The sequence below is a fragment of the Emydura macquarii genome, unplaced genomic scaffold, assembly GCF_026122565.2.
Source record: "Emydura macquarii macquarii isolate MOO-44397 ecotype Brisbane River unplaced genomic scaffold, CSIRO-AGI_Emac_v2 contig_450, whole genome shotgun sequence".
Classification (NCBI taxonomy): Eukaryota; Metazoa; Chordata; order Testudines; family Chelidae; genus Emydura; species Emydura macquarii.
In genome coordinates this window covers 291,901-314,377 of record NW_027130587.1, presented here as the reverse complement: position 1 = coordinate 314,377, position 22,477 = coordinate 291,901, and the positions used below count along the sequence as shown (strand labels likewise).

Genomic DNA, 22,477 nt, shown 5'->3' with positions numbered 1-22,477 from the left:
GGGACTCTTCCCTGGTGCCACCCGCCTCCCTCCTCCTGCTGCAGGTGCCCAGCTGCGTCAATCTCTGGTTTCCTGGGAGTCCAGGCAGACTCTGAGCAGTGCAGGCTGCCAGGACGGTTCTAAAGCCCCAGGCCCGTTTGTGCCTTTCCTGTTGAGTGCAGAAGTGAGCTGGGGAAGTGGTTTGACACAGGTCAGAGGGGGCCTCCAGGACTTCTTTGTCCTCACCCCATTTCCGGTGCACCCGTCCCAGCACAGCCGAGCTGCTTTACCTCCTTTGCGTTCTCTTGCAGACGTGCTGACCCCAGCGCAGCTGACCTTGATTTCCAAGGCTACTGGATGTGCCCAACAAAATATGGAAATAGAATGTGATGAAGAAAGCCCGTACCGAACGATCACAGGGGAATGCAACAACAGGTGATGCTAGCTGTCAAGGGAGGATAGCAGGTCCTCCCATATTCGAGTAACTTCCCAATTCACTCGCCAGGACTGTCCCAGTGTAATCTCCCAGGGCACACAGGGGAACATTCCTGCCAGGAGAGGAGATCCTGGCCATACACTGGAGTCTGCACACTCCTGGTAGTTCAGCTCACTGAAGAGCCCTTTACACCGCTGGCTCTGTGCCGGCTTTGGCTCAGTGGCAGGAAGCTCCTCCTCTTCTGCTCCTGGCTGGCTGGCTCAGGCCTCGCTCTCGGGCTGGTTTCTGTGAAATCCCTCGAGTGAAAGGCACGACCCCAGCCAAAGCAGAGGGCAGATTTCAGCTCCTGTTAGAGTCTGTTCTCAGGCAGGCTGTGTCAGGGTGTCATTGAAACATTGGCAATGGTTTTGCTCGGTGGTTTGCACACTCTCGACTCCTGCCTTCATCTGGCAGCTAGCTCATCCTTCATTGCCCTCCCGTTACGTTCTCCAACCAGCTCCCGGGCGCTTCTGCCCGTCACCCCGGGCAGGAGCTCCCAAAAGCATTGGCAATGCCACTGCATTTCCCTCCTCCCAATTCCTCCTTGACACCCCGGTTAGGCAGCTGGTGTGCTGAGGCCACGACTTGTCATGTTGACCGACTTTGTTTTCTCGTGCTCCCCTGTTGGTCGGTCTGTGTCCACGGGGTGTCTCTTGTCTTGGATTGTCATCTCCTTGGGTAGGGCCTGTCTTTTTGTTCTGCTTGTGCAGTGCCTCACACAATGCTCTGGCCCGTGACTGGGGTTCCTAGGATCTAGGATGATGATGATGATGATGATATAATTTGCTGTACTGTAAATCAGATTCTTTTGTTCCATCTCCCAGGAGAAACCCTACGTTAGGGGCTGCAAACAGACCCTATGTCCAATGGCTGCCTCCAGAGTACGAGGATGGCGTTTCACTCCCTCGTGGCTGGACAGAAGGAAAGCTTTATTCTGGATTTCCTCTCCCATTGGTAAGGATCGTCAATTCATTTAAAATACATTATTTCAATTAAAATAGTAGACAGGGAGCTCAGAGTTTTGCTGGAGGGTGGATGGGTCAAGGCCCCATGGCACACATCCTCCACCATCAGTAGCCCCTGTACCAGCTCTTGCCTGGTCACATACTGATCAACGAGAGAAATGAAAGAAACGGCAGGCCAGTAGGTCTGTGCTGCCAGCTGGGGGAGTAATTCCCAGCATGAGGAGATGTACCTGGGCTAGGTCTGAGCGAGCAAGCAGGCTAAAAAGAGAACTGTCGCCCCCATGGTGCAAGTGGAGGGAGGAAGTAGCTGCCACGAGTACATGCCTAGCATCTCAGCCAGCGGGGCCAACTCACATGATCCTAGCAGGAGAGTCGTCGTACTGGGTGTTTGTCTGAAATCCCCCCTTCCTGAAGTCATGCGATTCCATGGGTCTCTCGGCTTTCATTGTTTAACAAAGAGTTTCTAGCTCTCATGGGGGCAGGAAGAGCTAAGAAACCTGAGCCCTAATGGTCTGAACCCCGGAGGGCAAAAAAGACCCAAATTACTATTTTCAAAGTTCTCCTGGTTGTACAGCCAGTCTCACGAGTTGTGGGGGTTTGGCACATCATTTTTGGACTCTTGGGTATGAGAACTCTTAACCCTGCCAAAAACCAGAGTGCAAAGTTCCAGAGGATGAAGAACCCCAAGAAAAATATTTAAAAATACCCAGCAAGGAGAGTGTGTGTGGCTGGGCGTCTGTCGCTGCTAAGTGGGACGTAATGACAGCCGCACCCAGAACGGCAGCTGGGAGGGGAGACCAGCTGCTCAGCTATCCTGGGGGTGGGGAAATTGACAAGAACGAGAGCCCCACAGTGGATGTAAGGGACACAATGTCTACATTGACCGTGCCTTGTCCTAACTAAATCGCCATGAGCCCTACGCGTCTCATTCAGGTGGTTTTATTGTGTTGCCATAGCAGGGGAGTTACCTCAGTGGGAGGAGCATCTCAGTCTGCACCCCAGACTGACTTCTGCAGACAAAACTCTCCAGTGTAGCCCAGCCCGTATCTCTGGGATAGTGGGTTCTTTCTTCATGGGCCCTACATGCAGTCTGGGATACTTCATCACTTCACATACAGTGATAACACAGACAATCCAAGAGGATATTAATGTTCAACAGACTTTTAAAATGATACCTCACGAGGTACCCTTAGTACAAAACATATCATAACCCTATCACAGCGGTGACTATGGGCTTCCAGGGCGCTACTTTGAGGTACAGAGTGTCACAGTGAACTTGAGTGTCTGGAATTACACAAGGACACTTTACAAATTCATTTCACTGGAATACAGGGGTAATGAAAAGTTACCATTTGTATGAGCAAAGGGCAGCAGAAGTGTGCTCAGTCTGTCCTGTCTGAGCGGGCCACCGTCAGCTGAACTGAACTCAATAAGCAGAGGGATCGGATGCCAAACACTTGTGGAAGAGAAAGGGGTCGGGGACAGGTATTCCTTCCTTGAGGCTTGCCTCTGCCTCAGAGTCCAATGTTCTCGGGGGGTGGGTGTTTTACTCATGATTTTATGCTTGTGAATCCTGCTTGCGGTGTTTTCCCAAGTCAATGCTGGGTTACTTTCCCCCTTTCGTTAAATGTTTCTTTTATACACTCAGCCTCTGTGCTTGCGTTGCCTCAAGAGGCAGCCAAGGCATGATGTGTGATTGTCCCAGGTGACTGGGTGAAGGCTTGAGTCGGTTTGGCATTGTACTGTTGAAGGAACCCCTAGATATTGAATTGAACCTTGTTGCTGCCACCTGTGACCGGCGGAAGGGTTACACTTTTGGGGCTCGTCCAGGATCCCTTGGTCAGTGCCCGTCGCAAGCACCTCTTGAGTGAGCCATTGGGTTGGGAAAGGCGTGTTGTTATATTTTGAGGAAATCGCCGTTTGGATGCTGGCTGATATGCCGGGTTTGTTGGGTCTGGACTCAGCAGCCCGAAGCCTGCCAGTGGATGAGTGGGCCAAGGCCCTGGGGCAAGTGTTGGAAAAGGCGGTGCTGTCCCATTCTACGCCAAGCTCCCATCATGAGTGAAGGTTGTTTGCGGGGGATCCCAGCCCAGTCCCTGCAGAAGGGGAGTTTAAAGCCGGGTTGGAACACACCACTGAAATGCTGCAGGCGTGGGCAGCACCAGATGCAGGAGAGCGAAGACGTCGAGGAGGGAGCCTCAGGGGCCCAGCATTAGACGTGATTCGCACCTTGAAGTTGACTAACCTGGGATCAGTGTGAAGGGCTGCCTGGAGGCCCTTAGTCACACCTTTGGGAGCGCAGAGGGCTCGAAGGACATTTATTGTGAGTTCCTTAATTCCCGTCAGCAAAGGGGCGAGAAAGTTTCAGCTTATATACAGAGACTGGAGAAACTGCTTCAGAAATCTGGCAAGAGGGGAGCTGTGACTGCTGAGCAAATGGGTCAGATCAGACTGACTCAAATTTTAGGAGGCACTCATATCAGAACCCGGTTCTACTTCATCTCCGGTTCAGGGGACGACAGGAGAGTCTCCCGCGTTACTCCCAGCTGATGAAATGAGAGAGGAGGAAGAAAGGCAGGCCCCCAGTGAGCTGTGGGAAGCCCAACCATCTGAGCCAGCCAGCACAGCGCTCCTGCGAACGGCCAGCGTACTGATGGGGAGCAGCAGAGAAAAACTTGCCCAACAAGTGCAGGTCCTGACAGCAGATAACTGAGCTACGTAGTACCATGGACCAAGCTAAGACACCCACCATAAGGAGCCTCTGGCTGTGATGATGCAGAAATCAGCATTTAGAGCCACCCTCCCACCCGCGTGGAGGGGGAAGGGACAATCCTTCTGCTACTGGTGCGGCCAGGATGGACGCAGTGCTGCCAAGTGTTGAAATGAAGAAAATCCCTCTGTAGTGTATGGAAAGCTAAGGAGCAGTTGGGAGGGGTCGAGGAACTGCCAAAGGACCTTGGGAAGGGAGCTACCCAGGCCCACAGGACTTGAAGGCTCCCCTGGAAAACACTGTCCAGCGGGGATCTACCAGGACTGATAGGGCCTTGAGCAGAGGTCCCTGTGAGGATTGAAGGGACAGAATGCAGAGCAGTGCTTGACACGGGATCTCAAATGACGCTCGTATTTCAGTCTTTTTACCACCAGATGCTTAAACACCTGCCTATACAGCCCCTGCCAGGGCTTGGCCTGGTGGTCTCAGCATGGAGGAATCCCCCTATCAAGGGTATGTCATGGTGCACCTGGAGTTTCCAGAGGAGGTTGCCGGGGTAAGAGAAGAGGCGGACACCGCTTCCTCAATGTGCCCCGATCCTAAAGGTATCTCTGACGTGTCTCTGTGGATAGGGACCAACTCCAGCCTCTTCAAGGTACTCACTGATTACTGTGGACAGCAAGCTGGGGACTAATAGCCAAACACCCTGTCGGTCCATAAAGCCTATAGGAGAATTGAGAGCACTAAGAAGGAGATGTCTGAGCTGCCAGTGGGAGCCCTGAGGTACACGGGCAGAACCTCCGTAGTGGTGCCCACAATGACAGACAAGGAGGTGATTGTCATGAGTCCAATGGACCAGAACAGTAAACAGCAGGACTTTCCATTTCCCCCTTGGCTGGCCAAATACGTTTTCCCTGAAGACCCTCTTTTGTACATTGACACAAACAAGTTTCGTATTACCCCTCTGACATGTGTAGTTGCCATCTCCTGATGTGCTAAGGTACCACCCTCTACCTTGTGCTGCATGGTTTGGTCAAAACATCTCTATTCATCACATTAACAAGACATTTCTACCCATTCTAGTGTTGTCTGAGGAGGTCAGCGAGCCCTCGTTATTTCTGGGGTATTGGGATGTCCTGGTACCTTTCTGGAATGTGCTTGTGCCTATCACTTCTTTGGGATGTGTGTTTGTTCTACCAGCTCTGTTCTTACCAGTTACCGTGAGCCTGCCGATGTTCACAGCAGAACACCTGCTAACTTTGCTTTATACCTGACTTCAGCTCAGGTCTCATATCTGGACTGTTATGCTAGGCCTCATGTCTCGGACTCTTACTTTCTACTACAGTCCCCCTCTTTTTGTCTTTTTAAGGGGAGGATGTTGACCCGTTGTCCCAGAAAAGCATAATGCATGGACTGAAGGTGACCCAGTGGGCAAACACTGTTATATGGCCACCTTGTATTGACATCCATACACTCATGTCCCATCTGTCCCTTAGTCTGCACATTCCCTCATACAACTGATGGACAGATTTTATTTATTTCCCACTTATTTTTGGTCCTTTATGGTGGGCCTCGGAATGGTCGGGTCCAGGACTTGGACTATGGAATGTAGTTCATGACTGAGCCCTTTCAAATAATGAATGTATGTGATAATTTGGATCTGGTGTGTAGATATGTATGTGTGTGTAGTATATATGGGCATATATGTTACATATAACACCACCTTATATTTCCTTTTTCAATCTGGTGTTATAGTTTGGCTCTTCCACTTTGGTACCATGGATAGCAACATACGTCTACTAGGGCAATTACAGTTGCTATCTGTATTATTATTCGTAGTAGGCTCAGTGTTTTTGAAGTTCTGGGATAGGCATTATTACAGTGTGTACTACAGTGCTATGTACATAAGAAGTAAAACAGAAATTTGGAGTAGTGACATTACAATGAATTCCTTATGATTAGTTACTACACTGTACTGGCCATCCATGTTATCATGGCTATCACCATGATAAGCTTTGGTGGGCAGAAACAGGAACAGCTAGCTTCTCTGTTTCATTGGTTGTATTGCTTTGTGCGACCCCAGTGGTTGACATAGATCCAGTTGTTTCTTATAGATGCTGTCTTCCACATAGCCAACTGAACGGACAGTAAGCAGTTTATTAAATTGCAGGGTCAGGATTTAATATTGGTATCCAGATCCTGAACAAGATTGTTTTGAGTAACATGTGCCTCAGTTAAGATGCAGTGTCACTGACCCCAAATTGTGACTAGTACTAACGGGGTTTGTTTACACAATTTGTAGTTACTATGTAACTTAATGGTGTTTGTTTGTTAGTTTTTTCCTTGCCTTTATGTTGTTTGCTGCCATTGGTTTATTAATTTTTACCTGTGTGTTGGTGAAACAATTGAACAATGCCATGCACATTGTAAATGGTGTACAGCAATAATACAGCAATGCAGCAAAATAATACAAGAATAATATACTTGCTTTTACACAGTAGCCAAATTCAAATTAAACGACCGATTAACCTGGTGGTGGTTTTCTAGTTGATTGCCAACTTAATTGTCCATATGTGGTATACTGAGGTGTATACCAGACCAGTCTGTTATTTATAAAGTACTTCATTATTGTTTTCTTGATGCCTGGGGTTTTTGTCACTGTGCACTGATATCTTTACACTGTTCGGGGTGTGATATCTTCTAGTGTCTTTGGTCTGTGGAATGCAACCTTAAATTAGTTAATATAATATTTTTGCATGTTTGTTTTACATTTCTTTTGTTTTCAGTAACCAAAACTTAAATACACAGATTGTTAGTTTGTTTACAATGCAATAGAGACCAAGGCTTTTATAACACAAGCTATACTTTTGCAATTGTTGTACAGACATTCATTTTTACTTGAGGTGTGTGCATTGCTAATATTTTGTACTAAATATAATGCTTACTTGCTAAAATAGATACGCACAATCTTCCATGACAAGGTGTACTGCTTTTTCCTACTGAGTACTCTGTGCGTGCAAAAGAGTTCGTAACAGAATTTGACTTTTAACTGGTTAGCAGCACGACTTCCCTTTAACCTATCATAAGAGAAAAGTTAAATTAAAATTAAATTAAATTAAATCAAAATGAAATCAAAATCCATTTTAAATACAGGTTTATGCAAATACTTTGAGGGTATTAATCTTTTATAATGCTTAGTTGTATTTGGGGAAACAAAGGTGGAAACCTGTTGAAATTGTTTGGTTAGCTTTAACATTTTTGCAAGATAACCAGACATAGTATATATTGTTATACATTTTACCATTTTTGCTATAACATTCTTATAACTATATTTCAATATTTAATAAAGGTGCAAATAAGTTTATAAAAACCCAAAGAAGAAACTGCTATTTTGCTAATATTACTTTTGCATTACTGTTGAGGTAATTCCAGCCAGACACATGCTGCACGGGTCTGGCTGGAATAAGGAGGCTCACCGTCTGCTATGCCGATACCCTGCTCAATGGTTCATTTCTCTCTGAGCAAAAACATGCACACTTTTGTATTTGTAAATATTGCATTTTTGGTGCTTGCTTGGTAATGAGTTGTAAGATTTCTGATCCTTCCTAGCTAAACAGTTACTAAAAGCAAGGCTTTTAGGGATGAAAGTTACATGTTCTAACATGTTCTCAAAGTCTAATTTATAATTAAAAATGTGTTAAACTGGCTTCCCCTTAGTGGTAAAGGCTGTCTGAGCCTTGTCTACATTAGGGTTTTAATTTGCATAATAATTTGCATAATAGCTAAAAGGTGCTAACATCACACTTTAAATCTTAGTCTAGACAAGGCCTTCAGCTAATTTAGCTGTGTAGTGAACATGTGGATCTTCCAAAGTGCACATTAAATAAGGGAAGGGGTTTATTGAAGTCCTTGTCTCATTCAATGTGTGCTCTGCAGGACAGGATAGTTCCGTTTTTTTCCTTTTAAAATAAAATCTAAGAAATTCCATTAAAAACGAAGAGGCCAGTGTTTCAGCTGCCTGGCCTTAATACTCTCTTCCTTTGCGCAGACTTATGTAGGCAGGTAGGCCTGACTCCACCGTCCATGTGGGAAGGAATAACATACCCTGCTTTTCACAGAAATGATAACAGAGGCGAGAGGGGTGAAGGTCAGTGTTTTCAAATGTTTGTGCCTGAAGTGAGGCACCTGATTCTCAAAGGCGTTCAGCAGCTAACTCATTTATGACACTCCCATTTCAGAGCAGGGGCTTTAATCTTTGTGTTCTTCAATTTCCAATCCGTGAAGGGTTGATAATGCATGTCCACCTTTGGGAGTCTTCGGGCTTCATTTGTGCCAGGGCTTGCCAGAGCTAAGCTCCAGCACCTCTGGACTTGGCACATCAGATATGAAAGTACAAAAATTGCTTGATCCCCGACACCCTTTTCATTACCAGTTAAGCACTGGTGAGGCTCTTTGAGTTCATGAACGAAGGAGCACTATGTGTGGGGTATTGTAAAGTGTGTGTTCAGTGCTTAACAGACTTGACTAGAGATGGCAAATGAAGAGATAGAGTTCTCTAGTAAAGCAGGCTAGGATGGTGCCTGTGTGGAAAGCAAACAAAGAATTCACATTTTCAATGCTGGTATTTTCAAAAAGGAGATCTGAGCAGCTGCTATCTCACTTAGACCTCTGGGGATGGCCCTGGGAATTAACCCCCTCTCCTCCATCTGGTGCAAGATATGTGTTCCTAGGCCCATCATATTACTCACACACATACACCCTCTCTGCTCTAATCCCTTCAGGTCCGAGATGTGTCAAACCAGATTACTCGCTTTCCCACTGAGCAACTCACCTTGGATCAGCAGAGGGCGCTCATCTTCATGCAGTGGGGACAGTTTGTTGACCATGACATGGACTTTGGCCCTCAGACTCCAACAATAGCCACCTTCAGCAGTGCTGTGGACTGTGAGACCAGCTGTGCCAAAGAAGAGCCTTGCTTCCCCATCAAGGTACTGTCAGGATTTCTCCTGGAGGGAACAGAAGCGTGAGGAAGCACCTCACCTTCCCCTGGATCGATACCCCTAGGGCTGGGTTTGTCAGAGTCCATGGGCAGGTACCTCCACGTGGGTCTTCCTCCCAAGGGGCATGATGGGATGACTAAGAGGAGGAAAGAGATGTTGTTTCTTAGATTTTAAGGCCAGAAGGGAACATTGTGATTCCCTAGCCTGCCATTCTGAATAACACGGGCCAGAGAACTCCAGCTTCCAGCCAATGGATCTCATTTTGCTTTGTCTGCTAGATTAAAGAGCCCCCTGCTCTCAGAAATCTTCTCCTCATATTGGTTCTTATAGACTGTGATCAACTCACCTCTTAGCTTTCTCTTCTCTCCTTAAATCTCTTCCCAGGAGGCAAGTTTCCCAGAGATCAAATCATTCTTTTAGCTCTTCTCTGAACCCTTTCCAATCTGTCAATTTCCTTTTTTAATAGGTGGACACCCAAACTGAAGTCAGTATTCAGTAATGGTCTCACTAATGCAAATGTTGCATTAGCCATCTCAGCCACAGCATTGCACTGGGAGCTCATGTTCAGCTGGTTTCCACCAGGAACCCTAACTCCTGTCCATTATCATTTATTTCCAGAACACAGCCTCACCTTGCAATTATACCCTACACACTCTGTTCCTAGATGTGTGACCTGGCATTAGGGTAATAATAATTTATGATCACATAGGTAAAGACTGTGTCAGATACATTCAAATTGGGCAGAATCTACCTTAAATTTGGAATTTCCCAACTTTTGAGTGACTTATTTTGCAATATTAATTTTATCTTAATATTTGGTCTGGAATGTCATAGTCCCCTGGTAGCCTTGTGATGATTCATACAATATATTTAATTATTTGGATGTTTTCCCAACTACAAAAATGAGCACTGGTCTAATGCTCTGGGAGTACTTGACTGTCTTTAAAAATAACCTGTTAAAAAAACACCGCAATAGAGGCTCAAATTAAATGTATTCCCCAAATTCAAAAACATAATCCAAAGACCAAAAAGTCTAAACAACAAAATAAAAGAGGCAGTTAAAGGCAAAAAGGCATCGTTTAAAAATTGGAAATCAAATCCCACTGAGGAAAATAGAAAGGAGCATAAACTCTGGCAAATCAAGTGTCAAAGTATAATGAGGCAGGCCAAAAAAGAATGTGAAGAGCAACTAACACAAGACTCAGAAATTAACAGCAATTTTTTTTAAAGTGTATGAGAAGCAGGAAGTCTGCCAAACAAACAGTGGGGCTACTGAAAGATTGACTTGCTAAAGGAGCACTCAAGGAAGATAAGGCTATTATGGAGAAGCTAAATTAATACCTTGCATTGGTTTTCACTGCAGAGGATGTGAGGGAGATTCTCAACCCTGAGCCATTCTTTTTAGGTGACAAATCTGAGGAATTGTCCCACACTGAGTCAGTAGAGGAGGTTTTGGAACAAATCAACAAATTAAATAGTAGTAAGTCACCAGGACAGATGGTATCAGTATCCACCCAAGAATGCTGAAAGAAATCAGATATGAAATTGCAGAACTACTAACTGTGGTATGTAACCTATCACTTAAATCAGCCTCTGCACCAGATGACTAGAGGATAGCTAATGTGACACCAATTTTTTAAAAAGGCTCCAGAGGCAATCCTTGCAAATATAGGTAAGCCTAACTGCAGTACCAGGCAAACTAGTTGAAACTATAGTAAAGAATAGAATTATCAGACACATAATTGAAACCAGTTGATTGGGGAAGAGTCAACATGATTTTTTGGAAAAGGAAATCATGCCTTACCAATCTACTAGAATTCTCTGAGGGGGGGTCAACAAGCACACGGACAAGGGTGATCCAATGTATATAGTGCACTTAAATTTTCAGAAAGTCTTTGAAGAAGATCCCTCACCAAAGGCTTTTAAGCAAAGAAAAAGGGGTAAACAATCATAGAATCATAGACTATTAGAGTTGGAAGGGACCTCAGGAGGTCATCTAGTCCAACCCCCTGCTCAAAGCAGGACTAACCTCAGCTAAATAATCCTAGCGAGGGTTTTGTCAAGCCGCAGCTTAAAAACCTCTAAAGATGGAGATTCCACCACCTCCCTAGGTTACCCATTCCAGTGCTTCACCACTCTCCTAGTAAAAAACTTTTTCCTACTGTCCAACCTAGACCTCCCGCCCTGCAACTTGAGACCGTTGCTCCTTGTTCTGTCATCTGCCACCACTGAGAACAGCCTAGCTCCATCCTCCCTAGAACTCTCTTTCAGGTAGTTAAAGGCTGCTATCAAATCCCCCCTCATTCTTCTCTTCTGTAGACTAAACAAACCTAGTTCCCTCAGCCTCTCCTCATAAGTCTTGTGCTCCAGCCTCCTAATCATTTTTGTTGCCCTCCACTGGACTCTCTCTAACTTCTCCACATCCTTTTTGTAGTGGGGGGCCCAAAACTGGACACAATACTCCAAATGTGGCCTCACCAATGCCGAATAGAGGGGAATAATCACTTTCCGCGATCTGCTGGCAATGCTCCTACTAATGCAGCCCAATATGCCTTTACTTTTCTTGGCACTAAGGGCACACGGTTGACTCATATCCAGTTTCTTCTCCACTGTAACCCCCAGATTTTCTGCAGAACTGCTGCCTAGCCCATCGGTCCCCAGTCTGTAGCTGTGCATGGGATTCTTCCGTCCTAAGTGGAGGACTCTGCACTTGTCCTTGTTGAACCTCATCAGATTTCTTTTGGCCCAATCCTCCAGTTTGTTTATGTCCTTCTGTATTCTATCCCTTCCTTCCAGGGTATCTACCACTCCCCCCAGCTTAGTGTCATCTGCAAACTTGCTGAGGGTGCAATCTACCCCATCTTCCAGATCATTAATGAAGATGTTGAACAAAACTGGCCCCAGGACCAACCCCTGGGGCACTCCACTTGTGACCGGCTGGAAGCTAGACATGGAGCCATTGATCATTACTCACTGAGCCCTATGCTCTAGCCAGTTCTCCATCCATTTTATAGTCCGTTCGTCCAACCCATACTTCTTTAACTTGCTGATAAGAATACTGTGAGAGACCGTATCAAAAGCTTTGCTAAAGTCAAGATATATCACATCCACCGCTTTCCCCACATCCACAAAGCCAGTCACCTCTTCATAGAAAGCAATCAGGTTGGTCAGGCATGACTTTCCCTTGGTGAATCCGTGTTGACTGTTCCTGATCACCTTCCTCTCTTCCAAGTGCCTTAAAATGGATTCCTTGAGGACCTGCTCCATGATTTTTCCAGGGATTGAGGTGAGGCTGACCAGTCTGTAGTTCCCTGGATCCTCTTTCCTCCCTTTCTTGAAGATGGGCACTATATTTGCCTTTTTCCAGTCATGAGGGACCTCCCCCAATTTCCACGCACTTTCAAAGATAATAGCCAATGGCTCTGAAATCACCTCAGCCAATTCCCTCAGCACCCTCTGGTGCATTGCATCTCGCCCCATGGACTTGTGTATGTCCAATCTTTCTAAATAGTCTCGGACCTGTTCCTTCAGCACTGTGGGATGTTCATCTCCTTCCCATTCTGTGCCGTCCAGTACAGTAGTCTGGGAGCTGACCTTGTCTATGAAGACAGAGGCAAAAAAGGCATTGAGTACCTCAGCTTTCTCTATGTCCTCTGTCACTAGGTTGCCTCCCCCATTCTGAAAGGGGCCCTAATCTTCCTCTTGTTGGTAACATACCTGTAGAAACCCTTCTTGTTCCCCTTCACATCCCTTGCTAGCTGCAACTCCAATTGTGCTTTGGCCTTCCTGATTTCATTGCTGCATGTTCGAGTAGTATTTTTATAATCCTCCCTAGTTATCTGACCAAGCTTCCACTTCTTGTAAGCTTCTTTTTTGCGTTTAAGTTCACCAAAGACTTCTTTGTTAAGCCATGCTGGACGCCTACCATATTTGCTATTCTTTCTGCACATCGGGATGGTTTGTTCCTGTGCCCTCAATAAGGTTTCTTTGAAATACAGCCAGCTCTCTTGGATTCCTTTCCCCCTCATATTAGCTTCCCAGGGGATCCTGCCCATCAGCTCCCTGAGGGAGTCAAAGTCTGCTTTTCTGAAGTCCAGGGTGCGTATCCTGCTGTTCTCCTTTCTTCCTTTTGTCCGGATCCTGAACTCAACCATCTCATGGTCACTGCTGCCTAAGTTGCCACCCACTTCTACTTCCACTACAAAATCTTCCCTTTTTGTGAGCAGCGGTCAAGAGAAGCACGGCCCCTAGTTGATTGCTCCAGCACTTGCACCAGGAAATTGTCAGCGACACTCTCCAAAAACTTCCTGGATTGTTTGTGCTCTGCTGTATTGCTCTTCCAGCAGATGTCAGGGTGATTGAAGTCCCCCATGAGAATCAGGTCCTGTGAACTGGAAACTTTCCCTAGTTGACTGAAGAAAGCCTTATCTATCTCGTCCTCCTGGTCTGGTGGTCTATAACAGACACCCACCACGACATCATCCTTATTGTTCTTGCTTCTAAGCTTAACCCAGAGACACTCAACTGACTTATCTCCAATTTCGTACTGGAGCTCAGAGCAATCATAGTGCTCTCTTACATACAGTGCAACTCCTCCCCCCTTTCGCCCCTGCCTGTCCTTCCTGAACAGTTTATACCGATCTATGACAGTGCTCCTGTTGTGTGAGTTACTCCACCAAGTCTGTTGTTCCAATCATGTCATAGTTTCTTGACTCTGCCAGGACTTCCAATTCCTCCTGCTTCTTTCCCAGGCTTCTTGCGTTTGTGTACAGGCACTTAAGATAACTAGCCGATTGCCCTACTTTCACAGTATGAATCGGGAGGCCTCCCCTGTTGCACCCTCCTCCTTCTGCTTCCTCTTGGTATCCCACTTACCTCCGGGCTTAGGTCTCTGTCCCCCATTGAACCTAGTTTAAAGCTCTCCTCACTACGTTAGCCAGCCTGTCAGCGAAGATACTCCTCCCTCTCTTCATTAGGTGAATCCCGTCTCTTCCTACTAATCCTTCTTCCTGGAACAACATCCCATGATCGAAGAATCCAAAGTCCTGTCTCCGACACCACCTGCGTAACCATGCATTTACTTCCGCAATGCATCGGTTCCTACCTGGGCCTTTTCGTTCAACAGGGAGGATGGATGAGAACACCTCTTGTGCTTCAAACTCCTTTATCCTTCTTCCCACAGCCACATAGTCTGCAGTGATCCGCTCAAGGTCGTTCTTGGCAGTGTCATTGGTGCCCACATGGAGAAGTAGGAAGGGGTTGTGATCTGAGAACTTGATAAGTCTCGGCAGTCTCTCCGTCACATCCGTAATCCTAGCTCCAGGCAAGCAGCACACTTCTCTAGTTTCCTGGTCCGGACGGCAGATGGATGACTCCGTCCCCCTTAGGAGGGAGTCCCTGACCACCACCACCACCCTTCTCTTCCTCTTGGGAGTGGTGGTCGTGGAACCCCCATCCCTAGGACAAGGCATCCCTTGCCTTCTGATCAACAGGGTCTCCTTCTGATCCATTCCCTCAGATGAGTCTTCCAAATGGTTCTCCGCCGTAGTATCTGTGCAGAGAGCCTGAAAACGATTCCTTACCTCTATCTGCATGCTGGGCATGTAGGTTCTTTTTCTTCAGGAGGTCACATGATGCCAATTTTCTTCCCCGTTCTTCAGTTTCCCCTGCACTGCCTTCTCTGAATCTTCCTCACACTGTGCCTGCAGTAGCAAATCATGTCTTTGATTGAGAAAGACTTCGTTTTCTTTAATGCAACGCAGGGTTGATATTTGGGGGGAATATGGGGGGATATGACGGAGGTCTATAGAATCCTGACCGATGTGGAGAAAGTAAATAAGGAAGTGTTATTTACTCCTTCTCATAACGTGAAAGGAACCCCTAGAAATTGTGCCCAACCCTTGTTGCTGCCAACAACACCTGGCATCAGGTTGTATCAGAAACCCCTCTCCCCTTGACACACTGCATAACGGTGGTCAGTGGAGGATTCCGAGTTGAAGACCCAGGGGTATAACAGAGAGAGGGGGTCTGCGTACTCTCCCTCAGTGCATTGTGGGAGGAGGTGTATTGCTTCTCTGTCTATTCTGTTGTCACAGGGACACATGATTTGATTGGGAGAAATTGATAGGTCTCTGTAAGAACATAGGAACGGCCATACTCGATGGAAGTCTTCATTATTCTCCCTGTCTGGCTGTTGAATGGTCACACAGGAGCAGTGACCAGGAAGATGTTTCCCTCTCTGCACCTCCCTGTATGATTGTGACCATTTCTCTCTTTGTCACAGTGACCCAGGCCTCTGTACCTTGCGGCTGGATTAGCAAAGTCCCCTATGTGCATCCACAGCTTAAATCTTACTGGAAACTGAGGGGGTTCCCATATAGGGCAGGGCAGGAAATGCTGCTCCCCGAGGGAGAAGGGCTTCTACGCTCCTGTGGTGGTAATTAATCCCACTCATCTCTTGCTGCAGATTCCACCCAATGATCCACGAATTAAAAACCAAAGTGACTGCATTCCATTCACCCGCTCAGCCCCCGCATGCACCTCAGGCAGAGCCATTCGAAACCAGCTCAACGCACTCACAGCCTTCCTCGATGGCAGCATGGTGTATAGTAGTGAAGTACCTTTGGCTAGCAAACTAAGGAATCACACCGATCAGTTGGGCTTGATGGCTGTTAACCAGCAATTTACTGATGAGGGATTGGCATTCCTGCCGTTCGGTAACTTGGAGAAAGACCCCTGTCTTCTCACCAATCCAGCAGCTCAAATCCGATGTTTTCTTACAGGTAAGTCATGTGTCTGCAGCCCAGTTCATTCTCTGATAGTGAGGCATACAGGGAAGGATTCCATTGGTTCTAGTCTATTTCTTGGTTTTTTAAAAATTCCAAACAATTAAATCAGTGGAGAAAACGGCAGAGCAGAAATCTCCAAAGATCAGATCAGGCTGTAATAGACAAGGGGTAAGAGATGGGAAGGAACTCTCTCTCTAGAGGTGAGAAGGAGCAATCTCTCTCTTTCTCTAGCTTTCCTTTGATGTAGTATCTCCTGCCCAACAACCCCAAACTAGCACTGGCTTCAGGCTGCAGAGCTCTGCTCACAAAAGCTCAAGCAGGGCCCAGCAGATGCTCTACGATACTGAGGGTGTGAGGGCGTGGAGTGGGCCTGTCGTGCCAAGGGCCAGGCTTCTGGAAGAAAGCACAGCCAGGTTAGTGCAGCAGGTTCAATCCAAAGCCGTGGGGCTTGAATGCACCTCAGTGGTGATATTGAACATGTCACTGCTGGTGGAGCTGGTACAGACTCGCCCATGTCAGCCTGCTTCACCACTAATGAAAAGCTCACCTCTGTCGCTGCCACACGTCCTCCTGCCTGCACCACGACATGGAGGATGACCGCAGAAAGGGCCGTAAACGAGACACAGCCAGGGCAGCTGGATTCCCTTAAATAAAGGCCCCCAGGAGCAAGGGAGGATGGGAGCGGGAGGGTCTTTTCTCTGACTCTTTGAATATTTCCTCAAGTTGCGTTCAGCCCTGGCACACGCTCTCCACATCTGTAGGCTGGGAGTGCAGCTGCCTGGCTTACTCTGGCTTGTTCTTTGCAGGCTGCAATGAAGCTGTTTCCACTGTTGGCACAAGGTTGCTTCAGTGCTGATATAATACTGAGCGGGTGCGAGGTTTTGGGGTCCACCCAGACAGGGCGGGGTTCTGTCACTGCCTGCCCTGCAGCTTTGGGGGCATTTGTTCTGTGCGGCTCTGGCTCTGTTCCCTGGCACAGGAGCCAGCCCACAAGCACAGGCCACTCCCTGGCTCTTACCAGCTGAGTGACTCTCTGCAGGGTGACACCAAGCAATAGCCCTTCCAGTCACAGTCCCCTCAAAGACGTCTGCCTGGGTTTGTAACTGTCAGACGCTCGGACTGTTTCTTTATGTTTTCCTCCCCCCATAGCTGTGAAACTGGCTCCCCTGTTATTGACTCACTTTGGCAAACACACTCCGCCCTGTCCGTACACCAGAGACCTGCTTGGGATAAAAATAAACAGAAAGTTTATTTTGTAGAGAACCCACAGATTCCAAGCTGGATTAGTGAGTGGATGGCAAACAGACAGGAGTTACACAGAAAATAAACATAGAGACACAAGCTCAGGCTTTACACTTTCATATGAGATACAATCCCTTTTCTAGTAAGAGTTACCGATCGCCTTCAAACAGGTTCCCAGCATTTCTCTTGCCATAGGAGGGATCCTGCATTCATGGGCAGCTACCAACGTGAGCTGGTCTCCCAAGTTCTGGGTGAACTTCAGGCAAACCCCTTCCATTTACAAAAATACTCAAAATGGGGAAAATTCCCTCTTTTCTTAGTTTCCAAAGACTGGGATTTTCTTTTCAGTTTCATGCTGTTCCCATCTGCTTTGATGGTTCCCCATGTTTTTTCCTGAGCTGGACAGGGGCTGGGCTTGGCTGGCTGGGAAGGCAGCGCCTCCCTACTCGATGTCTTCCCCATCCGCCTTGGGCGGGGATGCCGAAGTCGCATCGCAGTTACAATGACAATTTCCTCTATATACACATACGTCCATTCAGAACCATAAGCTGTATCCATCGCTCCTCATTGCCACTAAATTCAGTGCCCTGCAACCTTTCATAATAGATCTTACCCGGTTTACGCCTACAGTCAAATAACATAGAAGGCAAGCAGTTGGTTTAACTGCTTATTTTGGGGGTGGGAGGATGTTACACCTTCTCTTCTCTGCTTGGGGTGTCTGATCCAGCTAGGTTTCAGACTGCCCACCAAAGGAGGAAAAAGAAAGCAGGGCAAAGAGCCTGTTTGGGGCTCCCACAAGCCTCCCATCCTGGGGTCCTTCTGGACTAGAGCTCCGAAACCATGTCTGTCAGGCACACCTGCAGGGAAGTGCAAAGGATCAGATCACGCTCAGCTGTACCCTCTCCTGCCTAGCGGCCCCTCTGTGGTCTGTTCCTTTGACCCCAGTGGACTTTGGGATTGGGATCTTGCATCGGGGACGTGCAAAACCTTAGTGTGGATCATAAAGCTTCCATTCCAATTACGCTGAGCTGGGCCTGGTCTACCCCACGATGTTAGATTGACGTACGGGAGCTTACGTCGCCCTAATTATGTCTGTGTCTTCACTGCAGCCTTGCTCCCGCTGATGTACGTGCCCTACCACACTGATATCCATCATAACTCCACCTTCATGGGAGGTGTAGGGCTTATGCTGGTGTAGTTAGAGCGACTCAGTGTCCATATAGACACTGCTGTTACTTACATTGGCTGTCATGGAGCCCTGAAATTGACAAGAAAGCCAGGTGGGTGGGGGGCTCCAGCTAGCACCTGGCTGCCCCCAGTAGCTGCCGTGCTCCTGGCAGGGGGCAGGCAGCTGAAAGCCCGGGGGACAGCCAGGCTCCTGGTTGGAGAGCCTGGGTTCTCAGCTCTCCACACTGCCCCTCTTATGTTGGTGGAAGCACTCTTGGTCAGTATGCACACCACTGACAGAAGGAGGGTAATTACTGGGGTGGCTGTAAGTTGACATAACATAGGTGGATTTAAGTTTTTAGTGTGGACATGCCACTGGTTTAAATATTTCACTCTTCTCACCACATACCTGCCCTCGCTCACTTAATGACCCTTATTTCTCCGCCTTTCATATCTCAGGCTTTTTGTTCCATTGCCATCTCACCAGATTATATATCTTTCTGCAGACAGGGTGGCCAAACCTGATGGGATCTAACCAGGCCAGTGAGAGCAAAGTACGCTTAGTCTGATGACCATGGCGTTCAGAGAGGCAGAAAACAATATCCTATTAGGTCTCTTTCCTGTCAGTCTGGCATCAATCCCAGGAAAAATATTGTAAGAGCGCCTGTGAGACCCAATTAATAAAGAATTAAAGGAAGCTAATATAATGAATGCCAATCATCAAGCATTTATGGAAAATAGGTCCTGTCAAATTGATCTGATCTCTTTTTTCTTTGGTGATAAAGTTTGGTTGATAAAGATCATATTGGTGATGTAATATACTTAGACTTCTGTACGGCGTTTGACTTGGTGCCAGGTGACATTTTGTTTAAAAAACTAGACAGATAATAAAACGTGCCATTCAATGGGTGAAAAGCTGGCTAACTGACAGCTCTCAGATGTAAGAGTAAATGAGGAATCGTCACTGAGCAGGTCAGTTTCTCGAGCGGTTCCACTGGGACCAGTTCTTGGCCCTGCGCTATTTAACGTTTTTATCAATGCGCTGGTAAAACATGAAATCATTCACCAATTCCTGAAAGGGTGTGGCTAATGGGGAAGGTGAGGGTAAGTTGGGTGGTGCATGGGAGCCTGGGGTATTCTGGGGTTCTGGAGAGGGAACCTGGACCTGCTGAGTGGAAGGAGTGGTAGGAAGTAGAGGGGAAGGAGATGTGAACTTTTGCTGTAATTAAATGAATATGAAATAGCCTCGTGCAGTCTGGTCCATGTATAGAACAGTGGCTGGGCACTGAAACAAATGGTTTTGATTTCCACAGGTGACACTCGAGCCAATGAAATGCCAGAGCTGACAGCCCTGCACACGCTCTTTGTGCGGGAGCACAATCGCTTGGCCACAGAGCTGCGGAGATTAAATCCACACTGGGACGGAGAGAGGCTCTATCAGGAGGCCCGGAAGATCATAGGAGCTGTGATTCAGGTACCAATTGTAATGACTGGTTGCCCGCAGCCATTCTGCCTTGGGCTGTGATCTTACAAGTGATGTATGGCCAGGGTTCAATACTTGAAAATGGGACCTTCAAGGGAAATCTATGTTCTCACAGGAAGAGGTAAAAGGGCTCAGGGGGGTGGTGCTCTTCCTTCTGGGTCTGTACTGACCCAATGCCCCAGTGTGGTGCCGGGGGAACTGTGCTCCTGGAGATTCTGTCTGAAACCAAGGCTACGACCTCATCAGGTCAATAGATAGTCCTTGGCACTTTTCAGAGGGGAGTAGGTGTTAGGCTTGGCCAAATTCCAATTGGGTAATTACACCTGACATACCTACATTCCCCTGGATATAATAGGTCTTAAGTAGCTGTATGTTCCATGCAAGAGATGGTGGGTGAAATGATATGGTAGATCTGGTTTGAAGCATTTGGGATGAAAGGCGTCATATGCATGTAGGCCGTGGCAGTAGCTGAGTGATGCTGAGAAGGGCGTTCTTCTTCAACACCCTCTTGTCAGTGGCTTAGAACTTTCTGAAAATGTTCCCGTTTGGCTGAGCACTCAGATGAGTGGTGCCAGCCCCACAGCGAACACAAGAGCATAATGGCCACTTCTGAGTGCTGCAGGTGGGGGAGTCACTTTTCACTGTGGGGAGTGGGGCAGCTGTGGCTGTCTTTTCAGACTTTCTGCCTAGGCTGCCCTGAGGAATATGGGGACAGAAAATAGGAGGAAAATATGCCTGAGTAACATTCTGTAACTGTTATAGGTTTAAATGTACAAATACTGGATGGGCATTGGGTTACACTTGCTCTGGCTGCTAGACTATGCCCTGAATGAGGGCTTGCTCAGTGGTAGTTCACACTGGGGAGGCACACAAGGGGTCACCATTACTCTGATGGTCCCCTGTTGTGATGGGGAAGAAAAGCTCCTACAACTCTTATCGGTGCACAGCATATTCCCCACTCCTTCACCCTGCACCAACGGCACATCCAGCCAACTCCACTATCTGCTGGGCTTTATTAGACCAGGAAACACTGTGCTGGTGAACCAGCACTTTTCTTATGCTCTGCTTCTTCAGATTCTCACTTTTGGAATGATTTTCCGATGGAAAATAAAGTTTCAGCATTTGCATTTACTAAGTCTTTTGACACAGTTCCATATGACGTTCTTGTAAGCAAGCTAGAGAAATAGGGCCTAGATTAAATTAATATAAGGTGGGTGTCTAACTGGTTGAAAGACAGCACTCAAGTAGTAGTTATCAGTGGTTTGCTCTCAAACTGGGAGGCTGTATCTAGTGGTGTCTCATGAGGGTTTGTCCTGGGTCTGGTACTATTGGCTATTTTCATTAACGACTTGGATAATGGAGTGGAGAATATGCTTATAAAATTTGGAGATGGCAACAGGATGGGATGCATGCACTTTGGAGGGCAGGAATAGAATTCAGGAGGCCAATTGGAGAATTGGTCTGATTTCATCAAGATGAAATTCAATAAAGACAAGTGCAAAGTACTACACTTAGGAAGGAAAAATCAAATGCACCACTACAAAACGGGGAATCACGGCTAGGTGATAGCACTGCTGAACAGGATCTGGGATTACCATGGGTCACAGATTGAATCTGAGTCAGCAGTGTGACACAGCTGTGAGAAAGGTTAATATCATTCTGGGGTGTATTAACAGGAGTGTCATATATAAGACACTAGAGGTAATTGTTTCGTGCTCATCAGAACAAGTGAGGCCTCAGCAGCAGTACTGTGTCCAGTTCTGGGTGGCACACTTCAGGAAAGATGTGGACAAATTGGAAAGAGTCCAGAGGATAACTACAAAAATGGTAAAAGGTTTAGAAAACCTGACCTATGAGGATATAAATGGGGCATGTTTAGTCTGGAGAAAAAAAGACTGAGGGGCGGCCTGATAGTCTTCAAATACGTGTAGGGCTGTTATAAAGAGGATGATGGTCAGGTGTTCTCTGCGTCTACTGAATATAGGACAAGAAATAAGGGTTTAATCTGCAGCAAGGAAAATGTAATTTAGATATTAGGAAACACTTTCTAAAAAAGGTTAGTTAAGTACTGGAACAGGTTACCCAAGGAGGCTGTGGAATCCCCATCACTGAAGGTTTTTAAGAACAGGTTGGAGAAACACCTGTCTAGGTTTACTTAGTCCTGCCTTGGTGCAAGGGGCTGGACTAGATGCCCTCTGAAGGTCCCTTCCAGCCCTACATTTCTATGATTCTGTGATTTTGGCATTTCCGAATCAAATTTTTTGGTACTGTTTTGTTCTGCAAACATTGCTGATATTTCAACTTTTCGTTCTGATTAGGGTTGGACGGAAATGTTGAAATATTGGAATTTCCCACAAGAAGGAAATTCCTGGATTTTAACAAGCTCTGTCTCTAGCTTTTATAGTTGAAGAGAAAACCTTGCAAATGTGAAATGAGTGTGATGCCTGCCGGAATCTGCAGAGAGTGTGAAACAATAGCTCTGAGATGTGTGAACTGCCCCATTCATTGCTTTCAGGTCGCAAATGCAGATGCTCAATGATGGTAAAAAATGTCAACAGCCTGCAGGGGTTACAGTGTGTAAGAAAGAGGGGATGGGATGGCGCAGATCTGCACAAGTGGCTGGGAGAAGCATCTCCCATTGGAGCCACAAGTGGATGGTGTTTGGAAG

The 22,477-nt window shown here is 46.8% G+C and overlaps 1 protein-coding gene across 1 annotated transcript in view; it reads left to right on the top strand.

The window, feature by feature from the left end:
* The window catches only part of MPO (myeloperoxidase), a 53,789-nt gene that overhangs the window by 8,015 nt on the left and 23,297 nt on the right, over nucleotides 1-22,477 (top strand). The window contains exons 4-8 of the mRNA XM_067537658.1: nucleotides 291-414; nucleotides 1,279-1,408; nucleotides 8,911-9,117; nucleotides 15,596-15,911; nucleotides 19,640-19,800. Coding sequence (XP_067393759.1) covers nucleotides 291-414; nucleotides 1,279-1,408; nucleotides 8,911-9,117; nucleotides 15,596-15,911; nucleotides 19,640-19,800 — 938 coding nt within the window. The remainder of the gene's footprint in view (nucleotides 1-290; nucleotides 415-1,278; nucleotides 1,409-8,910; nucleotides 9,118-15,595; nucleotides 15,912-19,639; nucleotides 19,801-22,477) is intronic.